This window comes from Lepisosteus oculatus, chromosome 11, assembly GCF_040954835.1.
Source record: "Lepisosteus oculatus isolate fLepOcu1 chromosome 11, fLepOcu1.hap2, whole genome shotgun sequence".
Lineage (NCBI taxonomy): Eukaryota > Metazoa > Chordata > Actinopteri > Semionotiformes > Lepisosteidae > Lepisosteus > Lepisosteus oculatus.
Window position 1 is genome coordinate 32,732,770 of NC_090706.1, and position 14,113 is coordinate 32,746,882.

The window sequence follows — 14,113 nt, forward strand, 5'->3', positions numbered from 1 at the left end:
TGCTTCAAAGAGAAGAAAAGAGAAACAACGCGCCCACACCCGAGGAAGGCTCCACAGCCGAAACGTTGCGTTTCTTTTTCTTTTCAGCATGGAATAAGCCTTTATTTGTTACTTAAGAACTAGCCAAGAAAATAATATTACATTCAAAACAACGGATTAAAAATATTAACATTAATAATATGGAAAAGAGAAACTTCAGAAATTCTGGGAGCATTGAACTTCTCTTCAGAGCTAAATGTTTTCTGTGATGATTCATTTGTCAGGATGTTGAAAAACATGAATCCATTTCCGCAACTACCATACTTTATGCACGTATGCACGCTCAAGTTAAGAACTCTTAAACTTGTTATACCGCGTAATAGGCTTAATAATAATAGAAATACCACAACTATTTGTGATTCTAAATAGTAATGTGCACTTTGGTACATCTTTTAATGTTTTCAGTTTATGTTCTGAGGCGGTAACTTTCTACACATTTTATCATCTTATTTTAACATTTATTTTATTTAATGACTGTATTTTCTAAATTTGTGTTAATTGGAAAGGGCTAATAAGGACTTAATTTATATCTCTTCCTTCTGGTTTAGCTGACTGAATATGACGGATCGTTTCGCTTAACATAAACTTACGAAAGGAAAGAAACTGGAATAGAATGTAATACAATAAAAATGACGAAAGCCTATTTCATTTATTTCTGAGACGCGTGTTCCGTAATTTTTTTCTATTATGACAGCCCTGAAAAATCCAGTTTGTTTGTAAAGGTTATCCAAGGATCGTCTATCTTTTACAGTTTCCTCCTCGAAACTGATAACAAAAAAAAACGTAATGACTTAGTAAGCAGGATAAAAGCCAGATGTATGGGAAGGACGCATGGCTTTTAAAAGCAAAACGTAGATATATAGTATCATGATAATTTTAGACGTAAAATCTTAGTTGATTCGTTTTGTAGTCCACAGAAGCGTACTCTAGATATACAAATCAGGAAAAACGGAATCGGTTGTTCTAATATTATTTATGAAGTATTGTACGGTTCTGAAGAAGTGTCTCATGGTTTGTAGATCTTATACATTTTGGTTCTTTTTTAAGACTTAGGTGATGGGTGAGGTTTCATACACAATGTGTCGCTATTGGCTAAGAAAACGGTCTAGAAATCTGTGTGATGTAAAAGACGCCATTACAGTTCATTGGCTAAGGAAAAGCAATGCATTCAGTAAAGAAGCAGGTCTCTTTATAGCAAGGATTTTTTGGGAAGAATAAGTCTCTTTAAAATTATTTGTATATTTGTCTTAAGCTTGTGAAACACGAAAAACGCCCGGTGGCTGGTATATCCTATTAATTTAAAGGTTGTTGAAGATTTGCTGTTAACGCGTTGGATAATAGCCACCCACTTCAATGGAATCGTGTATTACTGTGCACATCGGGAGAAGGTATGTGCCGGTTTTCGTATTTTTGTCTTTTATGTGGGGTAGAGCACTTTCTGTAACCCGCTATTCTATTCCCGAAGAAATGCAAGAAGGGTCTGTTGTTGCAAATGTAGCCGCTGATTTGGGACTCGATGTTAGAAGTCTGTCTGAGCGCGATTTGCGGCTTGATATCATCTCTAGCAAGAAATATCTGGATGTCAACAAAGACACTGGAGATCTGTTCATCTTAGAGAAGATAGACAGGGAGCAGTTATGCGGTTCCAAGGCTACTTGTTCTTTGAAAATGGATGTGATAATCGAAAGCCCACTACAAATATTTAACATTGAATTGGAGATTACAGATATAAATGACAACGCGCCTCAATTTCGTAAAGAAAATATACATCTAGATATTTTCGAATCGGCTTCACCGGGAAACAGATTTTCTCTGAATAATGCGCTGGATCCGGACGTGGGCTCGAATTCAGTAAGAACATACAGTCTGAGTAAAAGCGACCATTTTACTATTGAGATTCAGACGGGACGAGACGGCTCTAAGTTTGCTGATTTAGTATTGAAGAAGGCTTTGGATAGAGAAGAGCAGGCTGTTCATAATTTAATACTCACCGCTATAGATGGCGGAGCCCCTCCACAGTCCGGCACTGCCAGCATCACCGTCCGTGTTCTGGATACGAATGACAACGCCCCTCAGTTTGATCAGCAAACGTACACTGTGAACATAACGGAAAATTCCCCAATAGGGTCACTCGTCATTAAGTTAACTGCAACTGACTTAGATTTTGGCTCCAATGCAGAGATCACTTATTTTTTCAGTCCATACACGTCCGAAAAGACGCAAGAAGCCTTTAGTATGAATTCAGTGAATGGAGAAGTTAGAGTAACAGAAATAATCGATTTTGAAGAAGTAAAAATGTTCGAAATACACGTAGAGGCGTCGGACAAAGGCTCTAACACAATGTCAGGTCACAGCAAACTAATTATATATATAACTGATGTTAATGATAATTATCCAGCAATTTCAATCAAATCTTTTAAAAGTCCCATAAAAGAAAACGTTACATTGAACACTGTTGTAGCTCTCATCAGCGTAAGCGATAGAGATTCTGGGGAAAACGGTAAAGTCGACATTTATCTGGCCGAGATACTACCCTTTGTGCTTCAGAAATCATCAGAGAATTACTATGCCCTGCTTGTCTCTGAGCCCTTGGATCGGGAAAAGGTGGCAGAGTATAACATCACTTTTGTTGTCAGTGACAGAGGTTCACCTCCTTTAAGTAACAAAAAAACAATCATCCTGGAGTTACTGGATGTAAACGATAATCCGCCGCTTTTCCCCAAGAGTTTCTACACAATTTCAGTAACGGAAAACAATGAACCAGGAGCTATCTTGAGTTCTGTCACTGCCCTTGATCCCGACCTCAATGAAAACAGGTATCTCGTTTATTCCATTCTGGAGAAAAACATCCAGAATATGTCTATGTCTCAATATTTTTCAATTAATCCAGAGACTGGCAACCTTTACGCACTCAGGTCTTTTGATTATGAGAAAGAGAAGGAGTTTCTGTTTCACGTGGACGCTAAAGACTCTGGAGTTCCCCAGCTGAGCAGTAACACAACTGTCCGTGTCCTTGTTCTCGATCAGAATGACAACAGTCCAGTTATTGTTTCTCCATGGCACGCACAGGGATCTGTAGCTGAAGAACTGATCCCGAGATCTACTGATAAAGGATACCTTGTGACGAAAGTGATCGCTATTGATGCGGATTCTGTACAGAACGCTCGGATTACATACCAGTTTCTGCAATTTAGTGACTCCAGTTTATTCAGTCTGGACCAATACAATGGAGAAATCCGGACTATGAGAATGTTCAGTCAAAGAGATTCTCGCAAACAAAGGCTGGTAGTTCTAGCGAAGGACAATGGGGAACCTGCCCTCTCTTCTACAGTTACTATCAAGTTATCAACAGTGGAACCAGTTTCGAAAGCTTCATCAGGAGCGATTGAAGTACCAGTGGAATATGATTTGTTTTCTGATTTAAATCTGTACTTGGTGATCGGCTTAGGCGCAGTGTCATTTCTGTTCTTGATAGTTATATTAGTTATTATCGTTGTCAAGTGTCAGAGACCGAAGCCAGTTGAAGAGCCTCCTCCCTGTAGGAACAGTTTCCCCAGCCTCAGGAACTCTGTGAACTCTCAGATAGCGGACTCCACTTTGATCTCCAGCGATGCCTACTGGTACAGTTTGTTTCTAGCGGAGACACGGAAGGGAAAAGTGGTTGTTAGACAGACTGTGCCGAACGGGGCTGGATACATCGTTTCCAGTATTCCAAGGAGCACAGGACTCACAGAGACAAGCGATTCAGCAGCGTCAACGCTCCAGGTAAAGATACACGTATTTTTTTCCTCAGGTTAATTGAGGATTACCATTTTAGTCTCAGTAAAATATTTCCAACGTTTTAATATCCGCATGGACGTTGTCATTGTATTTATTTTTTCATTAAGCCTAATAATGTAAAGCAACTTCCATTAGTATAGCCATTTATACAGTATATGAAGACTGCGGTATTAGTATCATGATGAAATTTAAATGATCATTATAACCACAATTGAAATGTCATATTTTAGAATAGTAATGTCTTCATGTCCCACGTTATACTCTCTCCGTCAGCAGTCATAATCAATTCACATTTTCGCTCTACCTTGGACTCTTAAAGTCATTATTAGTACTCTTTACTGGTTCTATGACTATTTTCCCGAGGTCTTTTCTCCTTTCGGATGTTATGACACCTCCGAGTTATGGCTGACTGTTGCCTTCCGGGAACTGAGTGAACACTGAGCTTTTAACAGCGAGAAAAAAATGAACGCACTAGGTATTTTCACTGAGAAGTTAATTTTGTTCCACAAAAAAAAAAAGTTTACGCAAAGTACCCCTTTATATTTATGAAAAGGCCTAAATAGTAAGTTGTCTCAGCAGTTACTACCCCCTCATAATATAGTACTGTACCTTACATTCTACAATGAAAAGCACTTTTACAACAGAACAATTATGTAATAATGTAATACTAAATGTTTTTAAACTTTCCATGGATACTAGAGCGTTTTAGTGACTTCAGCAACGCAGAGCAAGCAGTTCACTGTGAGGTCTAACTGGTTTCGAAATTAGTATATACAGTATTCAAGGTTGTCAAAAGCTTTGAAGATTGTGTTGCGTTTTATGTGTTTTGGAAATTGAAAGATAAATGCTGTATAAACGTGTTGCATTTTGGGTTAGCTTTAAATGTATTCTGTTGCACTGATATCCCACATGTTGACCCAAGTATCCTACTTCTTGGATCCTTCTCTTTAAACTTATTTCATTTCGTAATCTACATTTTTATTGTTTTTTTTCATAAATTTGCGCGTATGCATAGAAGCTTTGACATTGTATTTCCATCTCCTCTTTCTAGTTTAGATGAGAGACGTTTGCGGATAACGTATTCCTGCAATAATTACATAATTATAGCAAGTGTAAAACAAGGAAAAAGGAAACGGTATTTCGTTCAATTATGGTTCTTCTGTTATGTGATGCTGTGTTTTTATTACGGTGTTGGAAAAACAATTATTTTGTTTAGGTTACCAGAGATCAATTTTTTTTCTTGAGTATTGTCCTCGAAAATGTTTTTTTATAGAAATTTCGCAAATTAGTGTGCACAAGATAAAAAGACAATGTGTGCGGAAGACGCACATTTATAGACGTATTTATAGTGCGTGTCATCGTACAACAACTGAGTTGATGCATTATGCATTTCTGTTTCTTACATAGAACAAACTCTTTACAAAAATTGGAGACTTCTAATTTGTTTCTAAAGTAGTATGAGGTTCAGAAAATGTGGCAAGATATCCAGATCCTTCTAATTTAGGTCCTTTTTTAAGACTTAGGTGATAAGTGAGGATTCATGCACACTGTGTCGCTGTTGGCTAAGAAAACGGTCTAGAAATCTGTGTGATGTAAAAGAAGCCATTATTGTTCATTGGTTTAGGATAGGCAATGCATTCAGTAAAGTAGCAGGTCTCTTTGTAGCAAGGATTTTACGGGAAGAATAAGTCTCTTTTAAATTATTTGTTGATTGGTCTTCAGCTTGTGAAACACGAAAAACGACTGGTGGGTGGTATATACCAGTAATTTAAAAGGTTGTTAAGAATTCACTGTAAATACGCTGGATAATATCCACCTATTTCAATGGAATCGTGTATTACTGTGCACATCGGAAGAAGGTATGTGCCGGTTATCGTATTTTTGTATTTTATGTGGGGTAGAGCACTTTCTGTAACCCGCTATTCTATTCCCGAAGAAATGCAAGAAGGGTCTGTTGTTGCAAATGTAGCCGCTGATTTGGGACTCGATGTTAGAAGTCTGTCTGAGCGCGATTTGCGGCTTGATATCATCTCTAGCAAGAAATATCTGGATGTCAACAAAGACACTGGAGATCTGTTCATCTTAGAGAAGATAGACAGGGAGCAGTTATGCGGTTCCAAGGCTACTTGTTCTTTGAAAATGGATGTGATAATCGAAAGCCCACTACAAATATTTAACATTGAATTAGAAATTACAGATATAAATGACAACGCGCCTCAATTTCGTAAAGAAAATATACAACTGGATATTTCTGAATCAGCTTCACCAGGGAAAAGATTTTCTCTGAATAATGCGCTGGATCCGGACGTGGGCTCGAATTCAGTAAGAACATACAGTCTGAGTAAAAGCGACCATTTTACTATTGAGGTTCAGACGGGGCGAGACGGTTCAAAGTTTGCTGATTTGGTGTTGAAGAAGGCTTTGGATAGAGAAGAGCAGGCTGTTCATAATTTAATACTCACTGCTATAGATGGCGGAGCCCCTCCACAGTCCGGCACTGCCAGCATCACCGTCCGTGTTCTGGATACGAATGACAACGCCCCTCAGTTTGATCAGCAAACGTACACTGTGAACATAACAGAAAATTCCCCAATAGGGTCACTCGTCATTAAGTTAACTGCAATTGACTTAGATTTTGGTTCTAATGCAGAGATCACTTATTTTTTCAGTCCTTATACGTCTGAAAAAACACAGGAAACCTTTAGTATGAATTCAGTTAATGGAGAAGTTAGAGTTAAAGAAATAATCGATTTTGAGGAAGTGAAAATGTTCGAAATACACGTAGAAGCGGAGGACAGAGGTTCAAATTCAATGTCAGGACACTGCAAATTAATTATATTCATAACTGATATCAACGATAATTATCCTGAAATTTCAATTAAATCTTTTAAAAGTCCCATAAAAGAAAACGTTACACTTAATACAGTAGTAGCTCTCATTAGTGTAAGCGATAGAGATTTTGGGGAAAACGGTAAGGTCGACATTTATCTGGCCGAGATATTACCCTTTGTGCTTCAGAAATCGTCAGAGAACTATTATGCCCTGCTTGTCTCTGAGCCCTTGGATCGGGAAAAGGTGGCAGAGTATAACATCACTTTTGTTGTCAGTGACAGAGGTTCACCTCCATTAAGAAACAATAAAACAATCATCCTGGAGTTACTGGATGTAAACGATAATCCACCGCTTTTCCCCAAGAGTTTCTACACAATTTCAGTAACAGAAAACAATGAACCAGGAGCTGTCTTGAGCTCTGTCACTGCCCTTGATCCCGACCTCAATGAAAACAGATATCTCGTTTATTCCATTCTGGAGAAAAGCATCCAGAATATGTCTATGTCTAAATATTTTTCAATTAATCCAGAGACTGGCAACCTTTACGCACTCAAGTCTTTTGATTATGAGAAAGAGAAGGAGTTTCTGTTTCACGTGGACGCTAAAGATTCTGGAGTTCCCCAGCTGAGCAGTAACACAACTGTCCGTGTCCTTGTTCTCGATCAGAATGACAACAGTCCAGTTATTGTTTCTCCATGGCACGCACAGGGATCTGTAGCTGAAGAACTGATCCCGAGATCTACTGATAAAGGATACCTTGTGACGAAAGTGATCGCTATTGATGCGGATTCTGTACAGAACGCTCGGATTACATACCAGTTTCTGCAACTTAGTGACTCCAGTTTATTCAGTCTGGACCAATACAATGGAGAAATCCGGACTATGAGAATGTTCAGTCAAAGAGATTCTCGCAAACAAAGGCTGGTAGTTCTAGCGAAGGACAATGGGGAACCTGCCCTCTCTTCTACAGTTACTATCAAGTTATCAACAGTGGAACCAGTTTTGAAAGCTTCATCAGGGTCGATTGAAGTACCAGTGGAATATGATTTGTTTTCTGATTTAAATCTGTACTTAGTGATAGGATTAGGCGCAGTGTCATTTCTGTTCTTGATAGTTATATTAGTTATTATCATTGTCAAGTGTCAGAGGCCGAAGCCAGTTGAAGAACCTCCTCCCTGTAGGAACAGTTTCCCCAGCCTCAGGAACTCTATGAACTCTCAGATAGCGGACTCCACCTTGATCTCCAGCGATGCCTACTGGTATAGTTTGTTTCTAGCGGAGACACGGAAGGGAAAAGTGGTTGTTAGACAGACTGTGCCGAACGGGGCTGGATACATCATTTCCAGTATTCCAAGGAGCACAGGACTCACAGAGACAAGTGACTCAGCAGCGTCAACGCTACAGGTAAAAACGTAATATGCTTTTTTCTCAGGTATATTAAGAATTACCATTTTATTCTCTGTAAAATATTTCCATGTTTTAATATATGCATGGACGTTGTCATTGTACCTAGTAATGTAATGTATGGTCATACCAGCCTGTATGTGTGCCCGATCCCGTCCAATCTCAGATGATGATAATAATAATAATATGGACACTCCACTCAAAGCGCTTTACAAATAATGGGGACTCCCCTCCACCACCACCAACGTGCAGCATCCACCTGGATGATGCGACGGCAGCCATAGTGCACCAGAACACTCACCACACCCCAGCTATCAGGGATTATTAGGAGGCCATGATTGCTAAGGGCCAATGGGAAATTTGGCCAGGACGCTGGGGTTATACCCTTACTCTTTTCGAGAAACACCTTGGGATTTTTAATGACCACAGAGAGTCAGGACCTCGGTTTTTACGTCTCATCCGAAGGACGGTGCCTGTTTACATTATAGTGTCCCTGTCACTCTACTGGGGAATTAGGACCCACCTGGACTGCAGGATGAGTTCCCCCTGCTGGCCCCCACTAACACCTCTTCCAGCAGCAACCTTAGTTTTTCCCAGGAGGTCTCCCATCCAGGTACTGACCAGGCTCACACCTGCTTAGCTTCAGTGGGTTGCCAGTTGTGAGTTGCAGAGTGATATGGCTGCTGGTCATATGTTAATGATTAGATGCTAATCAGGCTTGGGCCGGGTCAGTACTGGGCAGGGCGACATCTTGGGAGCACCCGATGGTATGAGTTACAGAGCCGGGGTAGCTCAGATGGAAAGGGCGTCTAGCCCCTGACCGGAAGGTCCCGAGTTCAATCCCAGGTAGGGGAAAGCGATATAGCTTGCTCACTTTCCTTCCAGATGGTTCCCAGCTCCACTCAGCCTGCTTTCCAAACGTGTATCTGGGGTTAATCCTTCCAGCAGGAGCATGATGTTGACCACATCATCTCCAGTGTCGGATGCTTGAGGAAAACGATGGCCCTTGCCCCCCATTCCCCATGGGCCTTTATTGCCTGAAATGCAACCTACCTACCTAGTAATGTAAAGCGACTTCCATTAGTACTGCCGTTTATAAATGAGCAATGCGGTGTTAGTATCATGAAGACATTAAAATTAGCATATTAATCGGTGTAAAACGGTTATATTTTAGAATGGTAATTTATTCGTGTCTCACGTTATACTCTTCCCGTCTGCAGTCATAGTCAATTCACATTTTTCGCTCCACCTTGGACTCCTAGTGACATTGTTAGTACTCTTTACTGGTTTTCTCCTTTCGGATGTTATGACACCTCCGAGTCATGGCTGACCGTTGCCTTCCGGGACCTGAGTGGACACTATGGGCTTTTAACAACGAGAAAAAAATGAACGCACTAGGCATTTTCACTGAGAAGTTAATTTTGTTCCACAAAAAAAAAAAACGTTTACGCATAGTACCCCTTTATAATTATACAAAGGCCTAAATAGTAAGATGTCGCAGCAGTTACTGCCCCCCTCACAATATATTACCTTACATCCTACGACGAAATGCAGTTTTACAACAGAACAATTATGTAATAATGTAATACTGGATGTTTTTAAATGTCTATGGATCCTAGAGCGTTTTATTGACTTCACTCACGCAAAGTTCATGGTGCAGTTCACTGTGAGGTTTCAACGGTTTCGAAATGAGTATATATTCAAGGCTGTCAAAAGCTTTGAAGATTGTGTTGCGTGTTATGTGTTTTGGAAATTGACTTGAACGACAAATGGTGTAAAAATATTTTGCATTTTGGGTTAGCTTTAAATGTATTCTGTTGCACTGATATTCCACATATTGAGCCGTATCCTTCTACTTGGATCCTTCTCTTTGGATCCTTCTCTTTAAACTGATCTCATTTCGTAATATACATTTTTATTGTGTTTTCATAAATGTGCGTGTACGCATAGAAGCGTTGACATTGTGTTTCTATCGTCTTTCTAGTTTAGATGAGGGACGTTTGCAGATAATGTATTCCTGCAAAAATTACATAATTGTAACAAGTGTAGTACAAGGAAAAAAGGAAACGATATATCGTTAATTTATGGTACGTGTGTTATGTAATGCTGTGTTTTTATGACAGCTTTGCAAAAACAATTATTTTGTTAAGGTGACAAGGCACCCTGACACCTTACTTAGTATCTTGACAATACTTCTTGAGTATTGTCCTCCTAAATGTTTTTCCATAAAATCCGTTAGTGCACAAAATAAAAAGACAATGTGTGCGGAAGACGCAGATTTAAATATATATTTATAGGTCATGTCTTTGTAGAACAACTGAGTTGATACATTATACTGTACAGTTCTGTTTAGTACATAAAACAAACTCTTTACAAAAATTAGGAGTGTTCTAATTTTGTTTCTAAAGCAGTACGAGCTTTATAATATGTGGCAAGATAATCAGATCCTACGAATTTAGGTCCTTTTTTAAGACTGGGTGAGGTTTCATACACACTGTGTCGCTGTTGGCTAAGAAAATGGTCCAGAAATCTGTGTGATGTAAAAAGCCATTACAGTCCATTGGTTTAGGATAGGCATTGCATTCATTTCAGACGCAGGTCTTTTCATAGCAAGGGTTTTACGGGAAGAATTAGACTTTTCTTACATTATTTTTTTATCTGTCTTCAGCGTGAGAAACACAAAAACGCCTGGTGGTTGGTATATACTAATATTATAAAAGATTGTTGAGGATTTTCTGTTGACGCTTTGGATAATAGCCCCGCATTTCAATGGAATCGTGTATTTCTGTGCACATCGGAAGAAGGTACGTTCAGGTTTTCGCTTTTATGTCTTTTATGTTGGCTAGAGCAGTTTCTGTAACCCGCTATTCTATTCCCGAAGAAATGCAAGAAGGGTCTGTTGTTGCAAATGTAGCCGCTGATTTGGGACTCGATGTTAGAAGTCTGTCTGAGCGCGATTTGCGGCTTGATATCATCTCTAGCAAGAAATATCTGGATGTCAACAAAGACACTGGAGATCTGTTCATCTTAGAGAAGATAGACAGGGAGCAGTTATGCGGTACCAAGGCTACTTGTTCTTTGAAAATGGATGTGATAATCGAAAGGCCATTACAAATATATAATATTGAATTAGAAATTACAGATATAAATGACAACGCGCCTCAATTTCGAAAGGAAAATATACAACTGGATATTTTCGAATCAGCTTCACCAGGAAACAGATTTTCTCTGAATAATGCACTGGATCCGGACGTGGGCTCGAATTCAGTAAGAACATACAGTCTGAGTAAAAGCGACCATTTTACTATTGAGATTCAGACGGGAAGAGACGGCTCTAAGTTTGCTGATTTAGTATTGAAGAAGGCTTTGGATAGAGAAGAGCAGGCTGTTCATAATTTAATACTCACCGCTATAGATGGCGGAGCCCCTCCACAGTCCGGCACTGCCAGCATCAGCGTCCGTGTTCTCGATATGAATGACAACGCCCCTCAGTTTGATCAGCAAACGTACACTGTGAACATAACAGAAAATTCCCCAATAGGATCCCTCGTCATTAAGTTAACTGCAACTGACTTAGATTTTGGATCAAACGCAGAGATCACATATTTTTTCGGCCCATACACATCAGAAAAGACACAAGAAACCTTTAGTATGAATTCAGTTAATGGAGAAGTTAGGGTTAAAGAAATAATCGATTATGAAGAATCGCGTGTCTTCGAAATACACGTTGAAGCGCAAGACCAAGGGACTAATTTAATGTCAGGACACTCCAAATTAGTTATCTTTATAATTGACATAAACGACAATTATCCCGAAATCTCAATTAAATCCTTTACGAGTCCAATAAAGGAGAACGTTACTACAGGTACTGTAGTAGCTCTTATCAGTGTTAGTGATAGAGATTCTGGGGAAAACGGTAAAGTCGACATTTATCTGGCCGAGATATTACCCTTTGTGCTTCAGAAATCGTCAGAGAATTACTATGCCCTGCTTGTCTCTGAGCCCTTGGATCGGGAAAAGGTGGCAGAGTATAACATCACTTTTGTTGTCAGTGACAGAGGTTCACCTCCTTTAAGAAACAAAAAAACAATCATCCTGGAGTTACTGGATGTAAACGATAATCCGCCGCTTTTCCCCAAGAGTTTCTACACAATTTCAGTAACGGAAAACAATGAACCAGGAGCTATCTTGAGTTCTGTCACTGCCCTTGATCCCGACCTCAATGAAAACAGGTATCTCGTTTATTCCATTCTGGAGAAAAGCATCCAGAATATGTCTATGTCTAAATATTTTTCAATTAATCCAGAGACTGGCAACCTTTACGCACTCAAGTCTTTTGATTATGAGAAAGAGAAGGAGTTTCTGTTTCACGTGGACGCTAAAGACTCTGGAGTTCCCCAGCTGAGCAGTAACACAACTGTCCGTGTCCTTGTTCTCGATCAGAATGACAACAGTCCAGTTATAGTTTCTCCATGGCACGCACAGGGATCTGTAGCTGAAGAACTGATCCCGAGATCTACTGATAAAGGATACCTTGTGACGAAAGTGATCGCTATTGATGCGGATTCTGTACAGAACTCTCGGATTACATACCAGTTTCTGCAACTTACTGACTCCAGTTTATTCAGTCTGGACCAATACAATGGAGAAATCCGGACTATGAGAATGTTCAGTCAAAGAGATTCTCGCAAACAAAGGCTGGTTGTTCTAGCGAAGGACAATGGGGAACCTGCCCTCTCTTCTACAGTTACTATCAAGTTATCAACAGTGGACCCAGTTTCGAAAGCTTCATCAGGAGCAATTGAAGTACCAGTGGAATATGATTTATTTTCTGATTTAAATCTGTATTTAGTGATTGGATTAGGCGCAGTGTCATTTCTGTTCTTGATAGTTATATTAGTTATTATCATTGTCAAGTGTCAGAGACCGAAGCCAGTTGAAGAGCCTCCTCCCTGTAGGAACAGTTTCCCCAGCCTCAGGAACTCTATGAACTCTCAGATAGCGGACTCCACCTTGATCTCCAGCGATGCCTACTGGTACAGTTTGTTTCTAGCTGAGACACGGAAGGGAAAAGTGGTTGTTAGACAAACTGTGCCGAACGGGGCTGGATACATCGTTTCCAGTATTCCAAGGAGCACAGGACTCACAGATACAAGTGACTCAGCACCGTCAACACTCCAGGTAATAACACTAAGAAGTGTTAAATTGTATTAAGTTGCTTTCCATTTAAAAAAAGTATTGTTTGTTATGGGACTTTCTTGTTCTTGTTCTCTAAAATTGATAACAAACATTAAAGTACAGTTTCTTTAGGTTTTTGCAATGAATGTAGTAATTGTCTAATGTTCATACCTGTCAGTATTTCATTTAATATGTTATACATGTCAGAATGGCAGGTTACTGGAATTAGTCAATGTAAATTTTCAATTTAATGCGCACAGTTGACAGCATTACAGTCAAATGACGTTTAAGGTTTTGCTGCATGATATTTTAGATGTAATTATGCATATATGGGTGTGGAGCAGATGATAACAATTTCTTTACAAATTAAGTAGATTTACACTTTGAAATGATTATACAGAAGTCTTCATTGCAATACTTTGCTTATAGGATATTCTGGACTTTTTAAATTGAGATTATTCTTTTAGTATTGTGTTAGTTGTTATACAGTCAGTGAGGTGATAGTATAGTTTTTTATGTTGCAGTCATCCTGTCACATTACAAGTGAGCAGGATTGTTCTTAATTGCATGTAATGGTATCCATATGTAATTGTAATATTTCAAAGATGTTTTTATTTTTCCAATTGATTTACCAACCCCAAGTACCTTGCCAGTTTGTAGCTATCCTTTTATACAGAAGGCTCTGCAGAAGGATTTACATTAATAGCAGCGATGCATCAATTACAATACAGCACTTTACCAAGTTTTTAATGTTTGCCTGCTAACTTTATGCTGTCAGAGCTTTTAAGCAATTCCATTACGTGGCAGTGACATACCTAGACACAAGACATTTCACTACAGTACAAATCAAGACACAAGCACCTCTGTTCATGTTTGTTAG

At 39.3% G+C, this 14,113-nt stretch overlaps 1 protein-coding gene and 1 long non-coding RNA gene across 13 annotated transcripts in view; one reads left to right on the top strand and one right to left on the bottom strand.

The window, feature by feature from the left end:
- LOC138241894 (uncharacterized) overlaps positions 1-14,113 on the bottom strand; it is a 37,948-nt gene that overhangs the window by 17,837 nt on the left and 5,998 nt on the right. For all 5 annotated transcript variants that reach the window (XR_011191187.1, XR_011191186.1, XR_011191184.1 and 2 more), the window contains 3 exons: positions 11,463-11,566; positions 6,282-6,385; positions 2,031-2,134 (listed from right to left, as the gene is read on the bottom strand). This is a non-coding gene — a long non-coding RNA (uncharacterized lncRNA). The remainder of the gene's footprint in view (positions 1-2,030; positions 2,135-6,281; positions 6,386-11,462; positions 11,567-14,113) is intronic.
- LOC102699221 (protocadherin alpha-C2-like) overlaps positions 1-14,113 on the top strand; it is a 47,991-nt gene that overhangs the window by 17,349 nt on the left and 16,529 nt on the right. Inside the window, exon 1 of one of the 8 annotated variants that reach the window (XM_069196130.1) lies at positions 598-3,804. The exons of 5 other annotated variants lie outside the window; for them this stretch is intronic. In XM_069196130.1, the coding sequence (XP_069052231.1) occupies positions 1,393-3,804 (2,412 nt within the window). In that variant the 5' untranslated portion in view covers positions 598-1,392. Of the gene's footprint in view, positions 1-597; positions 3,805-5,309; positions 8,056-10,593; positions 13,237-14,113 lie in introns of those variants that run through there. 2 more of the 8 variants (XM_069196132.1, XM_069196131.1) reach the window with 2 other exon arrangements.